General features: G+C 40.2%; 1 protein-coding gene across 1 annotated transcript in view; it reads left to right on the plus strand.

The window, feature by feature from the left end:
- The window catches only part of LOC128699364 (E3 ubiquitin-protein ligase RNF216), a 169523-nt gene extending 155989 nt beyond the window's left edge, over nt 1–13534 (plus strand). Inside the window, exon 8 of the mRNA XM_053792032.2 lies at nt 12336–13534. Within this exon, the coding sequence (XP_053648007.2) occupies nt 12336–12339 (4 nt within the window). The 3' untranslated portion in view covers nt 12340–13534. The remainder of the gene's footprint in view (nt 1–12335) is intronic.
- Nucleotides 13535–18173: the final 4639 nt, after the last annotated feature.

Here is an 18173-nt window from a genome sequence, read left to right on the forward strand (position 1 = left end):
TGGTATAGCGCTCCTTCATGAATAAAATATTAATGCAAAAAAAGGCCCAGAGCTGGAGCTCAGCGTCTGTATACTCAGGTAACCACTCTTATAATCCTCTATAATATCTGAATTATTATTAGTAATAGCATTATTTATTATTATTATTATTATTATTATTATTATTATTATTATTATTATTATTATTATTATTATTACGTCGAGGATATTTTTTCAGGGCTGGAAATAATTCCTTAATAAATAACCTTTTAATGCTAAGAGGATTAGAATTAATATTAAAATAAAAGCGAGCTCCAGATTTAATCCTCCTGAAATGGCAGTCGCTTTACGAGGGAGAAACTATCTTTACGTGTTGGAAAATATCTTTACTGTGAAGCTAAGGGTTTTCTTTATCAGGGATAAGCCTAAATGATAAGCTATTCTGAGATGCTGTACTGTTCTTATTCCTGTGTTAGCTTAAGAACAAGAGGAAATTCCTTGTTTGTGGAATGGGTAAAACGTCTTAATAAATGAGTGTTGAGAGTGTTATCTTCTTAGGCCCATTGTTTGCCTGTTTTTCCTCTCGTATATCTCGCCGGGTCACCATCTAGAGAAGACCAGCGCCGAGACAAGACGGGCCAACCTACAATACAATCTCTTTTATCTCGCTACAGTAAGTCATAACTGTGTAGTTTTGAAAAACCGTATCCTGTATCAATCAACGGGGGATATTCTCGTGTAAACAACAGTGAAGGTCTGTCTTAGATATACTCTGGTCTTATTTCAGAAGTGGGATGTTCCTGTATCAAACGTGGGATATATTCGTCTGAAACGTTAGACATTTCTCTCAAATGTGAAACGTTTTTCTCTCATCAGAACGACATATAGTTACTGGGTTATTTTTTATATCAGAGAATCGAATTCATCTCATCCTTGAATGTTTATCATTTATTAAATTGGGTTCTCGTTTCAGCTGGATGTCCTCTGCTGTTGTTTATAAGCAGTGGGTTGAGGGGCATAATAAAAATAGCTCTCTTTTCGTAAATTGCATTGCTTAAAAATAAAATAATAACGTTTCATCCACTCTTCTTCGTTAGGCATTCATACCTCTGTTGTCTGTGCAAGATAGTGTCATGAAAAAAAATATTAAGAGAATGAATAATGTATTCTCAGACTAGTGAGCTATTGTAGGGTCTCGAGGTGAGGTGTTTAGAACACGGGAAGTATACACATATAATCCGTACATAGGGGAGAGGAGCTTATTACTAGTTTCGGTCCGACTTGGACCCTCACGAGAAGGTGGGGAGACCAAGGGACATATGGCGGGTCACAGCAGCAAAAGCGGCTGCTGGCTCACCCATGCTTGACGCTGATCAGAGGGTTACTGTATAATTAGTGTTAAGGGTGAGGTCACCTGTAAGGGAGAGGGAGTCAGGTTGCTCCCTCAGGGCTACCTAAGGGTATTGTTTTCGACGCTCCGTAATCACTCGTTGTATCCAGTGTCCACTTCTCTGGGAAAATGTTACATATATATATATATATTATATATATATATATATATATATATATATATATATATATATATATATATATATATATATATATATATATATATATATATATATAGCTGCTTCGAAAATTATTGTAATTTTGGAGATAAATAATAGTACAATTCTCCAAAATATGTGATGATTTTATCCACTTATGTGGATTATTTATGTTGGTCATAAAAGGCAAGAATGAGGTGGTCACAGGTAGGACAGAGCTGAGGAAAAAAGGTCATGAGAGGAAAAGAAATGTATAAGAAAGGTTAGGTCAACTTTAGCTGGGTTTTAGGAGAGTGATTTTTGACCTAGTAGGTAATTAGTCAGTGTACTGAAGCATTGCATTTCATCCTTACCACCACCACTTCTGTTACTTGGTGATTTTAATGCCCACCATTTCCTCTGGGGGGGGTCTCATTGTGACTCACGTGGCATTCAGTTGGAGGCTTTTCTCGCCTCTCACCCCCTCCATGTTTTAAATACAGGTACTCCCACCCATTTTGATCCTCGTACTCATACTCTCTCTTGCATCGATCTATCAGTCTGCTCTTCCTCCACTGCACTAGACTTCACCTGGTCTGTTCTACCAGACTTACATGACAGCGATCATTTTCCGATCATTCTTACTTCTCCTTCCTATTCACCACCTTTCCGTAGCCCTCGCTGGCAATTTGATCGGGCAAATTGGGATCTTTACTCACACCTCACTGCTTTTAGTGAGGTTCCTTCTTCATCCTCCATTGATGAGCTCCTACACATCTTCTCGACGTCAGTTTATACCGCAGCTTCTCATTCTATACCCCAAACCTCAGGCAGGCATTCTCAGAAGTGCGTGCCTTGGTGGTCTCCCGCTTGTGCTCGTGCAGTACGTTTGAAGCGTGCTGCATGGGGCAGGTACCGGTACAATAGAACCGCTGAGAGACTTCTTGATTTTAAGCAGAAGCGTGCGATCGCTCGCCGTGTCATCCGTGAAGCTAAACGCACTTGTTGGCGAGACTATGTTTCCACCATCACCTCTGCTTCTTCTATGAGTGCAGTCTGGAAAAAAGTGAGGAAATTGAGTGGTAAATACTCTCCTGACCCAGCTCCTGTTCTACGGGTCGCTGGTGTTGATGTAGCAAACCCTCTCGACGTTGCCATTGAACTTGGCACACATCTGGTCCGTATTTCCCGAGGGCTCCATCTATGCCCCTCGTTTCTTTCCTCAAAGTCTGCCAGAGAGTTAGTGCCCTTGGACTTTTCTTCTCTCAGAGAAGAACAGTATAATGTGCCTTTTACACTTCAAGAACTGGAGGCAACGCTCTCAGCTTGCCGATCATCGGCAGCTGGGCCTGACGACATTCATATTCGTATGTTACAACATTTACATCGGTCAGCCCTTGTAGTCCTCTTACACCTCTTCAATCTTATTTGGGCACAAGGAGTTCTTCCCCAGCTGTGGAAATCTGCCATTGTTCTTCCTTTCCGCAAACCGGGTACTACTGGACATGATGCCTCCCACTATCGCCCCATCGCTCTTACTAGTGCAGTTTGCAAAGTGATGGAACGTCTCGTAAATCGACGTTTAATGTGGTATTTAGAGACACACAACAGTCTCTCCGCTAGTCAATATGGCTTTCGTAAGGGTCGTTCTACCATAGACCCCTTACTTCGCTTGGATACGTATGTTCGTAATGCCTTTGCGAATAATCACTCAGTTATTGCCATATTTTTTGACCTTGAGAAGGCATATGACACAACTTGGAGGTATAATATTTTGGCCCAGGCCCATTCCTTAGGCCTCCGAGGCAATCTACCATCCTTCCTTAAGAACTTTTTAACTGACAGACATTTCCGTGTTCGAGTCAATAATGTTCTTTCCCCAGACTTCGTCCAAGCTGAAGGTGTCCCTCAGGGATGTGTTCTAAGCACAACACTTTTTCTCATTGCTATAAATGATTTGGCCTCTGTTCTTCCACCCAATGTTTGGTCATCACTCTATGTTGATGACTTCGCTATTGCTTGTGCAGGCGCTGACTGTCATCTTATTGCAGTTTCTCTCCAGCATGCGGTCGACCGTGTTTCCACTTGGGCCACCACGCATGGGTTTAAATTTTCAAGTACCAAAACTCACCAAATTACTTTCACTAGACGCTCTGTTATCTCCGATCATCCTTTGTACCTCTATGGCTCCCGTATCCCCGAACGTGATACAGTCAGGTTTCTAGGCCTTCTCTTTGACCGTCGGTTATCCTGGAAACCTCACATAACCTCTCTGAAGGCAATTTGTCACAGCCGGCTAAACCTTCTTAAAACCCTTGCTCATCTTTCCTGGGGAGCTGATCGTCGAACTCTGCTTCGCCTACATTCAGCCCTCGTTTTATCGAAACTCGATTATGGTGACCAGATTTATTCCGCGGCCTCTCCTGCTACTCTCTCTAGCCTTAACTCTATCCATCACCAAGGCTTACGTTTGTGCCTTGGTGCTTTTCGCTCTTCCCCTGTTGAGAGCCTCTACACAGAAGCAAATGTTCCATCCTTGTCTGATCGCCGTGATGCCCATTGCCTTCGCTACTATGTACGCTCTCACGATCTACACAATCCTTCCATTTATAGAATCGTCACCGATATTAGTAGACATTCTTTATTCGTTCGCCGCCCCTGTTTGCTCCGTCCCTTTTCTCTTCGCCTACATTCACTCTTGTCTTCCCTTCAGTTACCACCTTTATATGTTCATGTAGCATCTCACTTTTCCCTACCCCCCTGGGAAGTTCCAGCTGTTCGGGTCTGTTCTTTCTCACTCCCTTGCTCGAAAGCTCAACTGCCTACGGTGGCTTCCCGCTCTCTTTTTCTTGATCACTTCCACTCCCATTCTCATGCCACCGCTGTGTACACAGATGGCTCTAAGTCTTCAGACGGCGTCGGATTCGCAGCAGTGTTTCCGGACAGCGTCGTACGAGGACATTTACTATCTTCAGCTAGCATTTTTACTGCTGAACTGTATGCCATTCTTGCAGCACTTATTCGTATCGCATCTATGCCTATGTCATCATTTGTAGTAGTCTCAGACTCCCTTAGTGCTCTACAGGCTATACGAAAATTTGATACATCTCATCCCCTAGTTCTCCGTATCCAACTTTGGCTACGCCGTATCTCTACCAAACATAAAGATATTGTTTTTTGTTGGGTCCCTGGTCATGTCGACATACAGGGCAATGAACAGGCAGACACTGCTGCGCGGTCAGCAGTACATGACCTACCAATTTCCTATCGAGGTGTCCCATTTCTTGACTATTTTGCTACAATAGCTACCCACCTTCGCACCCGTTGGCAACAACGTTGGTCAACTCTGCTCGGTAACAAACTTCATTCTATTAAACCGAGCATAGGTTACTGGCCGTCTTCTTGTCATCAGTGCCGAGGTTGGGAGACCACTCTCTCCCGCCTTCGCATTGGCCACACTCGTCTTACTCATGGGTATCTCATGGAGAGGCACCCTGCTCCTCTATGTGAGCAGTGTCAAGTTCCAGTATCGATTAGCCACATTCTGTTAGACTGCCCTCTCTATCAACGAGCACGCAGAATTTACCTCCAACGTCGTCTTTGTTCTACTACTCTCTCTTTACCTTCCCTTCTTGCTGATGGACCCTCCTTTAATCCTGACTCTCTCATTGACTTCTTGACAACGACTGATTTACTCCACAAACTCTGATGATACTTTTCGCACTCCCCTCAGCCCTTTCTAGTTCAGTCTCTTGCTGCCCTTTACCCTTTCACCATCCACTGCCCCGCTGTTATCCGTAACCTATTACTCATTCATCTCCCTTTTGCCACCTGATGCCCTCGCTTCCTTCCTGCCCTGCAGCGCTGTATAGTCCTTGTGGCTTAGCGCTTCTTTTTGATTATAATAATAATGAAGCATTGCATATATTTATTGTCCGTCTATTACTGACATGTTATACTTAAAATTCTCTGATATTTACATCCCTTTATACGTTCCCAAAGTAAATATGTATTGCCAACTTCCTAGCACTTTAATGCATCGTTTTTCTTATATATTCATTAACTGTTCTTTCACTGATTATGTTTAAATACTTTCCAATGTCAGTTTTCAGACAGCCATTGAAATAAAGTAAGTTTCAGACAGCCATTGGAATTAAGTAAGTTTCAGACAGCCATTGAAATAAAGTAAGTTTCAGACAGCCATTGAAATAAAGTAAGTTTCAGACAGCCATTGGAATTAAGTAAGTTTCAGACAGCCATTGGAATTAAGTAAGTTTCAGACAGCCATTGGAATTAAGTAAGTTTCAGACAGCCATTGGAATTAAGTTTCAGACAGCCATTGAAATAAAGTAAGTTTCAGACAGCCATTGGAATTAAGGAAGTTTCAGACAGCCATTGGAATTAAGTTTCAGACAGCCATTGGAATTAAGTAAGTTTCAGACAGCCATTGGAATTAAGTAAGTTTCAGACAGCCATTGGAATTAAGTAAGTTTCAGACAGCCATTGGAATTAAGTAAGTTTCAGACAGCCATTGGAATTAAGTAAGTTTCAGACAGCCATTGAAATAAAGTAAGGTTCAGACAGCCATTGGAATTAAGGAAGTTTCAGACAGCCATTGGAATTAAGGAAGTTTCAGACAGCCATTGGAATTAAGTAAGTTTCAGACAACCATTGGAATTAAGTAAGTTTCAGACAGCCATTGGAATTAAGTAAGTTTCAGACAGCCATTGGAATTAAGTTTCAGACAGCCATTGGAATTAAGTAAGTTTCAGACAACCATTGGAATTAAGTAAGTTTCAGACAGCCATTGGAATTAAGTAAGTTTCAGACAGCCATTGGAATTAAGTTTCAGACAACCATTGGAATTAAGTAAGTTTCAGACAGCCATTGGAATTAAGTAAGTTTCAGACAGCCATTGGAATTAAGTTTCAGACAGCCATTGGAATTAAGTAAGTTTCAGACAACCATTGGAATTAAGTAAGTTTCAGACAGCCATTGGAATTAAGTAAGTTTCAGACAGCCATTGGAATTAAGTTTCAGACAGCCATTGGAATTAAGTAAGTTTCAGACAGCCATTGGAATTAAGTAAGTTTCAGACAGCCATTGGAATTAAGTAAGTTTCAGACAGCCATTGGAATTAAGTAAGTTTCAGACAGCCATTGAAATAAAGTAAGTTTCAGACAGCCATTGGAATTAAGTAAGTTTCAGACAGCCATTGGAATTAAGTAAGTTTCAGACAGCCATTGGAATTAAGTAAGTTTCAGACAGCCATTGGAATTAAGTAAGTTTCAGACAGCCATTGGAATTAAGTTTCAGACAGCCATTGGAATTAAGTTTCAGACAGCCATTGGAATTAAGTTTCAGACAGCCATTGGAATTAAGTAAGTTTCAGACAGCCATTGGAATTAAGTTTCAGACAGCCATTGAAATTAAGTAAGTTTCAGACAACCATTGGAATTAAGTAAGTTTCAGACAGCCATTGGAATTAAGTAAGTTTCAGACAGCCATTGGAATTAAGTAAGTTTCAGACAGCCATTGGAATTAAGTAAGTTTCAGACAGCCATTGGAATTAAGTAAGTTTCAGACAACCATTGGAATTAAGGAAGTTTCAGACAGCCATTGGAATTAAGGAAGTTTCAGACAGCCATTGGAATTAAGTAAGTTTCAGACAGCCATTGGAATTAAGTAAGTTTCAGACAGCCATTGGAATTAAGTTTCAGACAGCCATTGGAATTAAGGAAGTTTCAGACAGCCATTGGAATTAAGTAAGTTTCAGACAGCCATTGGAATTAAGTAAGTTTCAGACAACCATTGGAATTAAGTAAGTTTCAGACAGCCATTGGAATTAAGTAAGTTTCAGACAGCCATTGGAATTAAGTAAGTTTCAGACAACCATTGGAATTAAGGAAGTTTCAGACAACCATTGGAATTAAGGAAGTTTCAGACAGCCATTGGAATTAAGTAAGTTTCAGACAACCATTGGAATTAAGGAAGTTTCAGACAGCCATTGGAATTAAGTAAGTTTCAGACAGCCATTGAAATTAAGTAAGTTTCAGACAGCCATTGGAATTAAGTAAGTTTCAGACAACCATTGGAATTAAGTAAGTTTCAGACAGCCATTGGAATTAAGTAAGTTTCAGACAGCCATTGGAATTAAGTAAGTTTCAGACAGCCATTGGAATTAAGTAAGTTTATCCTAAGATTAAATAACTGTTTCACAGAGAGGAAAATGAGGACCCGCTAGAAACTCCGTCTAGCAGTTATTTTCTAACTTAGGTTAGAAACAACTTGAGATAATTTATGCAATGAAGGTTGCTGCGTATCTTATCAATCTGTTATTTTTTGTTAATAACCGAGTGTAAAATATACGTAAGCTTCCACTGTTTTTCTCTGTACGTATTTGACTAATGAAGTCACTGGCTGGCGAAACGTTCCCTCAGTAATAATTCCCAATGGAAGTAAATGGTATAAAATACCGACACAATGTAAATATAAACACATATGCAGTATAATGTGATCCTTTGTTGACAACGTTTCGCCCATACAGTGGGCTTTTTCAAGTCACAAACAGATCTACCTGGGGTGGAAGGTACGCGAGTATTTATAGTCAGGTTCAGAATGCTGAGGTACATCATCAGATGCAGCATTCTCCACCTGACCTCAGCATTCTGAACCTGACTATAAATACTCGCGTACCTTCCACCCCAGGTAGACCTGTTTGTGAGTTGAAAAAGCCCACTGTATGGGCGAAACGTTGTCAATAAAGGATCACATTATACTGCATGTGTGTTTATATTTCCATTAATCCCCAAATGTTGTACAAGTCATTTTTCAACTTATCGGTTTTCAAAACCATTTACATCATAACTTTGCGAGACTTAGACAGCCCATAAAGTTAGACTCAAATCGATAACTTTGAGGTCCGGTCGAGATGTGGTGGTACCGTCACGAAGTGGGGAAATTTTTCGTGATTTGGGATTTTAGTTGCGTATTATGACAGACTCGATAAGACTTCCATTCATTTTACCGAAAAATTAGACACATGTGTATCATCTGGGTATCTTGTAGACGTTCCGCCATCCAGTGACTTTATTAATACAAATTCAAGGACACAATGGAAAGACAGAACTATATACAAATGACGGGGTGATCAGTCCCTCAGTACTAGAATTATTGAAGAGCACCGTAGTTTTGAAGACACTGGATGGCGAAACGTCTACAATAAAGATACCCAGATGTTGCACATGTGTCTAATTCATCACCAAGATACACACGCTTGAGTGTTGCATGTGTATCACACTTGTCAACTTAACGGTATTGAATACCATTTGTAATGTGATAAAAAAATCCTCTAAGTTTCCGCACATAAAGAAAAAAGACTTTAACATCCTCGTATACAATGTATACGTCCCACTGCTACCTATACATCATACACAATGTATAACATATATAGTACGTCACTGATGTCAGCTAGTCAGGTATACGTTGTACATGTACTTGTACTTGTAGAAATAAAGATTATCATTATTATTATTGTTATTATTGGGAACGACAAATGTTGGTCCCCAAAGGCTTGGAAAGATTCTTAATCGAGTGTCATAATGACAATGTACTTGTATAGTACCCCGTAAGAGGCTATTTCTAGCTGCCGGCTTGATCCTCTCATCCAAGAGGAGTGCGTGGCCGCGAGATATAAATATTACATACAATGAGAACGTCTCTTGCTATATCTGGCCTTGTTTTCTTTCCTGAGTTGCATTTCCTGGTTCGTACCAATTTAGCCCTTTCCTTTAATAATAATTATTATTATTATTATTATTGGCCTTGGTGAATTGGAGGCAATTAGGCTTGGTCCAAGGACGATCAGATCCAATTCGTGGAATTAAAAGTCCCTCACTTCCGTCAAGAAACCTCTCTTGAGGGATTGTAAACCTTTAATAAATGTTCTTGACACCGTCTTTGACAGTCAGGCTAATGGAACACAGTCTCCAGTTTATTCTTGACTGTTGCTATAATTAACACTGGGGATCCTGGTTTTTTTTATTTCTGAGGAAAAATAAACTTGCCTTACTGTCATTTTTTTTCCTGTGTGTGTCACTATGGCTGTGAGTGTCATGATCACTGTGAGTGTCACTATGACTGTGAGTGTCATGATCACTGTGAGTGTCACTATGACTGTGAGTGTCTTGATAACTGAGTGTTTCTGTGTCACTGTATCACTATGAGTCCTGCTGTCAATATAAGTGCTTCTGATAGCGCCACTGTATCACAAGTGCCTCTGTGAGGGTCACTCTCCCTGTGAGTGCTTATGGGAGTAAACACATAACCCGCACGAAGGATAGAGGAGCGTACGACGACGATGTTTCGGCCCGACTTGGACCATTTACAAAAGTCACACTAACAGAAGAGAGAGGAAGCCAAGAACAAGAGAGAAAGAAGAGGAAGTAGTAGGTAGTGTGAGTAATAGAAGAAATAATGGAAGTAGGGAGTAGGGAGAGTAGTTTACTGGCAAAAGAGAGAAAATGGAAAGGAGGAGTGAAAGGAGGCAAAAGTACAGGTAGTAGAAATACTAGAGGTATGGGGGAGAGAAGACTAAGTAGAAGTGGGATCAGTCTAAGGACAGGAAAGAGGAGCACTTCAGGAAAGCTAAGAGTCCGCAACGGGTAATACCAAATAGTACACAGTAGGCTGAAGAAAGGGAAAACAGAAAGAAAGAAGGAAAAAATGGGAAAGAAGAAAGGATCAGGTTAAATCACGGGTGTTCTGAAGTTTGGAGCATGTGACAATGTAGTGAGAAAGGAAGGCGTCTACAGAGACAAAGACAGAACTAAGATTCATACAAGGAAAGTTGTGTATAAGGGCGAAAGTTATGTACAAGGCGGCGACTGTGAAAGCTAGAAGTAGGATAAACAGTTTTAGCAGATGACTGTGATCTCTAACATGACAGGAAAGAGCATTATTGGTGTCTGCATTCTTAACACTTAACACTGCGTGTCCTTTCAGTGTGACAGAAAGAGCGCGACCAGTCTCTCCAAAGTATTGGAGAGGACGAGAGAAGCATGGAACAGAGTAGACACCATGGTTATCTGTAGCGGGAAGAGAGGTACGAACTAGTTAGTTTGACGAAATGGTCCAAGTCGGACCGAAACGTCGTCGTAAGCTCCTCTCTGTTATGTGCGGGTTATTAGTATATTGTTCCAGGTATTGTGCCTTTTGTTCTTTTAGGAGTGTCACCTTTCCACAGCCAATGCCTCTGTGAGTGTCGCTATCACTGTGTCTCTATCACTGAGTGTCTCTCTGAATCTTAGTGACTCTGAGAAAGATTTCATTTTATACCACTGAACTAAATTAAAAATAACTTTTAACATTATTATTATTATTAGAGTTTGTTAAACGCTTATCTCCTTCCTCCTCCTCCTCCTCCTCCTCCTCCTCCTCTTCTTACGAATGTAAACAAATTTGAGAGGGACGCAGTGGTGTGTGAGAGTCACTCATACCAGACGTGATGGTCTCGTAATAATTACACACTCTTCTTGGATCATAGTTCATTGAATTAAATGGAAGTGTATGAGATGAGTACGCTGCCAGTCGAGCCCCGTGTTTGCACCTCTCCAATAATAATAATAATAATTAATAATAATAATAATTTCAGATATATTCCTTGCAAGTCTACAGTATCGCCTCTGTCTCTATATTTATTCTCTAATTCCTGTCTCCGCTGCTTCAATTATGATATATATACCGCCAGAATATTTCTGGATATTCCCTTTGCGTTTCTCTATTTCGGGAGTGTGACAGCGCGATATTTTTCATCAGTGTCTCGTAAATTTTCCAAGTGTGCTGGCTTGTGACTAGCACGTGCTTTAAATGGTGATACATCACGAACTGACTGAAGCTGTTGTCTGTTAGGCTATTGAATAACTGAAGTTACTAATTGAAGCTATTAACTGTAGCTACTAACTATAACTACTAAATGAAGCTATTAACTGTAGCTAGTACCTATAGCTACTAAATGAAGCTATTAACCGTAGCCTACTAACTGTAGCTACTAACTGTAGCTACTGATTAACTTAAGCTATTGGTTAGCTTACGCCACTGACTGTTTTTAGAGTTTTATTGGCTGATTTTGTTTTGGTATCAATTGAAAGGAAGACATGCCACTCAGAGATGATTTTTTTTCTTTCAAGACCGGAATTAGCTTGAAATTGGGCTCCAAGTAGCTATTTTTTTGTCGATTTTCCGGAGGAAATGATGGCATTTAGTTCAAGTAAATATTCTGTCTCCCAGATGTCTTCATTCTACCCACAAACTTTTTTTTTCGAATCTGCTATTTTTAATTGGAAATTTTTGACCAAAATTACATTTAACTTGAAAAGAAATATCTCGATTTTTTGCAATTTTTTTTATGTTGTGTGTTTAATAAAACTAATTTTCTAAATTCTATAACTAATCCACAAAATGAAAATGATTTTCGGACGGGAGTTTGGTCCGTATTTGTCCCGTTGATGGTCCAGGACGCAGCGAGACGTCGTTGATTTTTCACTGTTAATGTAAGAGTGCCTCGTAAATTGTTCCAGCCACTGTAGTCTTTTGTTAACTTTCACATTAATGTTAACATTCTAAATATGTATAACACACATGAACCTAGTGAGAAGAGTTCTTGTTGTGAAGAATTGGGGTGACCCTCCACTTTCCTGGAATCGAAGATAATCGTCTCCCGTCCCCCAGGCGTAGTGAGACCCCTGTGAGATGACAAATCTCTTCCCCCAGGGAGATAACAAGATACTCAGGTGATAACTGCGGTGTTTATCTTTGTGTTCTTATTCTCAGATGAGCGACAGTGAGGACGAGCGGAACTACGGTCGAGGCTGCAGCAGTGACAAGCGCAGCAGCAGTAGCAGCAGCAGCAGCAACAGACGTAACTATGGTTACGGTGACGACGGTGACGGCTCCAGGAGTTCCGACAGCCGCCGTGACGACTACAACAGTTGCTTCCAGGAGGGTGGATCGTGGGACAAGGATGAAGAGGAGGAGGATGGTGGTAGAGAAAAAGATGGAGGATTTGGATTCACCTACAATGACCAAGACCACCTAAACAGCCCCAGCAGTGAACGAGGGGTCTTCGCCGGCATCAGGAGAAGCAAGAGTAACAGCAGCGGGAGCAGTAAAAGGAGCCTGGGAGGAGGAGACGGAGGCTTCGAGATCTCCTATCACAAGAAGAAAGACAGCAGCGACTGGAGTCCGAAGAGAAGCAGAAAATCCAGGGGAGACAGCAGCAGCCGCAGCAGCAGCCAAGATAGCGACCGCTACCGTTTCAGATTCGGCGACAACGATAGTGACGACATGCGCAGGAAGCGGAAGAAGGCAGCAGCGTACCTGGAGGAGGAGTCCAGTAAAGGTGGCCATGACGACCTTCCTTGTTGCTGCTGCGTCTTAGTGTAAGGGTGACACACTGACTCGTGGTGAGGGTATCATGTGTTCATATCGTAAAGTTCAATCAAAATCATCGAAACTTTCGACCGCGGTGCTAAAACACCCGCGCGGGTTAAGCACCTTTGTACGGATACAGTCGTTCAGCAAATGAACATAATCATATATATTTTGAAACCTAACAGTTCTTTGACGGAAATATAGAAAACAAATGCAGTTTGAATGTATATACGTCGTGCTGAATAGGTAAACCTGGTCAATTAGCAAGAACTCGTGTAACATTAAGTCATTTCTAAAATTTCCTCTTGTACGTTTAAAGATATATATTTTTTATTTATGTTAATGTAAAAATTAATAATTTTGTACCAAAAGATCCTTAGAAAACTTACCTAACCTTATTATAACAAGCAGAATTTAATTTAACCTAATCCAACTAAATATATTTTAGATAAGTTTACAATTTAATAATAAACAAATAAAATGAAATATATATTTTTTCGTTAGGTTCAGAATGACTTTTGCGAAATTATTGCAGACACAAATTTTCGCTTGCCTTATTCGGCAAGAAGAGTGTTGCTATTTAAGCCAAAATCACAAGTTTTACCAATTCGGCACGACATATATATATATATATATATATATATATATATATATATATATATATATATATATATATATATAAAACGTACAGGTTTTACCTCACAAATAACTGCCTTATAAAACATAATCAGACTTTAGTAATAATGGTTTAGCGATGACAATTTCTTAGTGAAAATTCATTTCTAGGACAGGTGTTCAGGACAGGTATTCTAGGACAGGTGTTCTGGAGATATACCTGCAGCCCTTTAAAGCCAAAGATAACCTTTGTATAATACTCTGCAACTAAGTTGCTGCATTTCATATCAGATGTTTAATGTTACTTTACTGTTAGAATGTTGAGTGTGGAGTGTTTGTTGTGAGAATGTTGAGTGTGGAGTGTTTGTTGTGAAAGTTGGGTGTGGAGTGTTTGTTGTGAATGTTGAGTGTGGAGTGTTTGTTGTGAATGGTGAGTGTGGAGTGTTTGTTGTGAATGTTGGGTGTGGAGTGTTGTGAATGTTGAGTGTGGAGTGTTTGTTGTGAATGTTGAGTGTGGAGTGTTTGTTGTGAATGTTGGGTGTGGAGTGTTGTGAATGTTGAGTGCGAAGTGTTTGTTGTGAATGTTGGGTGTGGAGTGTTGTGAATGTTGAGTGTGGAGTGTTTGTTGTGAATGTTGAGTGTGGAGTGTTTGTTGTGAATGTTGGGTGTGGAGTGTTGTGAATGTTGAGTGTGGAGTGTTTGTTGTGAATGTTAAGTGTGGAGTGTTTGTTGTGAATGTTGAGTGTGGAGTGTTTGTTGTGAATGTTGAGTGTGGAGTGTTTGTTGTGAATGTTGAGTGTGGAGTGTTCGTTGTGAGAATGTTGGATGTGGAGTGTTTATTGTGAATGTTGAGTGTGGAGTGTTTGTTGTGAATGTTGAGTGTGGAGTGTTTGTTGTGAATGTTGAGTGTGGAGTGTTTGTTGTGAGAATGTTGGATGTGGAGTGTTTATTGTGAATGTTGAATGTGGAGTGTTGTGAATGTTGGATGTGGAGTGTTTATTGTGAATGTTGAGTGTGGAGTGTTTGTTGTGAATGTTGAGTGTGGAGTGTTTGTTGTGAATGTTGAGTGTGGAGTGTTTGTTGTGAATGTTGGATGTGGAGTGTTTATTGTAAATGTTGAGTGTGGAGTGTTTGTTGTGAATGTTGGGTGTGGAGTGTTTGTTGTGAGAATGTTGGATGTGGAGTGTTTATTGTGAATGTTGAGTGTGGAGTGTTTGTTGTGAATGTTGAGTGTGGAGTGTTTGTTGTGAATGTTGAGTGTGGAGTGTTTGTTGTGAATGTTGAGTGTGGAGTGTTTGTTGTGAATGTTGAGTGTGGAGTGTTTGTTGTGAATGTTGAGTGTGGAGTGTTTGTTGTGAGAATGTTGGATGTGGAGTGTTTATTGTGAATGTTGAGTGTGGAGTGTTTGTTGTGAATGTTGAGTGTGGAGTGTTTGTTGTGAATGTTGAGTGTGGAGTGTTTGTTGTGAATGTTGAGTGTGGAGTGTTTATTGTGAATGTTGAGTGTGGAGTGTTTGTTGTGAATGTTGAGTGTGGAGTGTTTGTTGTGAATGTTGGGTGTGAAGTGTTGTGAATGTTGAGTGTGAAGTGTTTGTTGTGAATGTTGAGTGTGGAGTGTTTGTTGCGAATGTTGGGTGTGGAGTGTTTGTTGTGAATGTTGAGTGTGGAGTGTTTGTTGTGAATGTTGAGTGTGGAGTGTTTGTTGTGAATGTTGAGTGTGGAGTGTTTGTTGTGAATGTTGGATGTGGAGTGTTTATTGTGAATGTTGAGTGTGGAGTGTTTGTTGTGAATGTTGAGTGTGGAGTGTTTGTTGTGAATGTTGAGTGTGGAGTGTTTGTTGTGAGAATGTTGGATGTGGAGTGTTGTGAGAATGTTGGATGTGGAGTGTTTGTTGTGAGAATGTTGAGTGTGGAGTGTTTATTGTGAGAATGTTGGATGTGGAGTGTTTGTTGTGAATGTTGAGTGTGGAGTGTTGTGAGAATATTGAGTGTGGAGTGTTTGTTGTGAGAATGTTGGGTGTGGAGTGTTTGTTGTGAGAATGTTGGGAGTGAAGTGTTTGTTGTGAATGTTGAGTGTGGACTGTTTGTTGTGAATGTTGGGTGTGGAGTGTTTGTTGTGAGAATGTTGGGTGTGGAGTGTTTGTTGAGAATGTCGAGTGTGGAGTGTTTGTTGAGAATGTTGAGTGTGGAGTGTTTGCTGCGAGAATGTTGAGTGTGGAGTGTTTGTTGCGAGAATGTTGAGTGTGGTGAGTGTTGGGTGTGGAGTGTTTGTGGAGTGTTTGTTGTGAGAATGTTGGGTGTGGAGTGTTGTGAGAATGTTGGGTGTGGAGTGTTGTGAGAATGTTGGGCGTGGAGTGTTTGTTGTGAGAATGTTGGGTGTGGAGTGTTTGTTGTGAGAATGTTGAGTGTGGAGTGTTTGTTGTGAGAATGTTGAGTGTGGAGTGTTTGTTGTGAGAATGTTGAGTGTGGAGTGTTTGTTCCGAGAATGTTGAGTGTGGAGTGTTTGTTGTGAGAATGTTGAGTGTGGAGTGTTTGTTGTGAGAATGTTGAGTGTGGAGTGTTTGTTGTGAGAATGTTGAGTGTGGAGTGTTTGTTGCGAGAATGTTGAGTGTGGAGTGTTTGTTGCGAGAATGTTGAGTGTGGAGTGTTTGTTGTGAGAATGTTGAGTGTGGAGTGTTTGTTCCGAGAAGTATGTTGGAATTCTTCGTTACTGAGGGTCATTTGATAAGACACATGTGTAGCAGTTAGGTACATATCTTTATTCCTAAACGTTTCGCCTACACAGTAGGCTTCTTGAGAAGAATAAATGATAATAAAGCACAATACCGTGACTGGAACAATACACAAATACCCCGCACATAGGAGCTTGGGACGACGTTTCGGTCCGACTTAAACCATTTACAAAAACCTAAGCTCCTCTCTCCTATGTACGAGTTTCATGTGTATTTTTTAGAAGCCTACTGCGTAGGCGAAGCGTTTCGGAATAAAGATACCTAACTATTGCACATGTGTCTTACCAACCTGTTGGTGTTGTATACCATTATCATATTCACGGAGGGTCATTTAAATTGGGATGTTTACACACTTCTGGCGAATTATACGAGAGAGACAGACACAAATGGAACCTCTGTTGACGTTTCGCCCATGCAGTAGCTTCGTCGAGTAACAAATATATACCGTGTTTATTATTTTATAATCCTTGAGGGTGGGCAAAACTTTATTAATAAGCTTCCATGTGATTACATTTGTGTCTGTTGAACGAGTGATGGTGAATGTGCTCCCTTTTTTATTCATCCTACTTTCATGGAAAGAGGCCGATTATATATATATATATATATATATATATATATATACATATATATATATATATATATATATATATATACATATATATATCTGTGTGTGTGTGTGTGTGTGTAATCACCTAGTTGTACTCACCTCGTTGTGGTTGCAGGGGTTGAGTCATAGCTCCTGGCCCCGCCTCTTCACTGGCCTCTACTTTCTCAGCAAAGATGGAAGGGTTGAGGGTCGTTACATATTTTTCGTGATTTAACTTTTACTGTCGTGGCTACAGATTCTTCTGTTAAAATCAAATTTTCTTTTAGACTGAAAGATTGGAGGCAATATGACAGGGAACGATTCCATAATTGGCCTTTTTATACCATTATCAGATTAAAACAAGTTTGCAATTATCAGAATCCGTAGTATTGTTGCTGTTTGAGTCACGAATATGACAAGTGAGACCATTTATTGTTCCATCTAAAGTTTCTTTTGTTTTCGTGAAGTTTAGAGTTTCTGTCAGTTTCACTGACAGAAACTCTTGATTGAATGGCCTTCAAGGTCTTGGTTCCGGGGAGGGGGGGAGGGGGTTCAAGGAATAGAACCTATCCTCTCTTGAATCGATCGAACCTTTTTGCCTCCAGTTTACCTCGGTGCTGTTATGACCCCCTGATGATTTAACTCTCCTTAAAGGACTAATTGTGGCATATGTTGATGTTAAAGGCTCTTGATCCAGTAAACTAAAACTACGATGTGTAAATGTGTGTGTGTGTATACTCGCCTAATTGTGGTTACAAGGGTTGAGTCTCAGCTCCTGGCGCTTCGTCTCTGCTGGCTGCCTCTACCACTTCGCAGTCTAGGTCGTTCCACTTCCTGGCCACTCTAAGGCTAGAGAAGTATTTCCTAACATCTCTATGACTCATTTGTGCTTTTAACATCCATCTGTGTGTGTGTATGTGTGTGTGTGTGTGTGTGTGTGTGTGTGTGTGTGTGTGTGTGTGTGTGTGTGTGTGTGTGTGTGTGTGTGTGTGTTCCCGTACATGTGACTGCTTACACGTATAAAAGTCTTTATGTACACATTGTTTTCAGCATAGTCTGTAGGCTTTAATTTTTATAATTTTATATGTCAATTTGTATGACCATACAAAATGCATTAATAATAATAATAGGTTAACATGTAATTTGAATCACCTTTGTTGTACCACCGAAGTTCAATCATTTTTTTTTAGCCCTAAAGATATGAAATTTATTTTTCCATCAATTTTTTTTTCACAGTTAAATATGCTACAATTGAAACGCTATATATATATATATATATATATATATATATATATATATATATATAT

Source organism: Cherax quadricarinatus, chromosome 61 (genome assembly GCF_038502225.1).
Source record: "Cherax quadricarinatus isolate ZL_2023a chromosome 61, ASM3850222v1, whole genome shotgun sequence".
Taxonomy (NCBI): Eukaryota; Metazoa; Arthropoda; class Malacostraca; order Decapoda; family Parastacidae; genus Cherax; species Cherax quadricarinatus.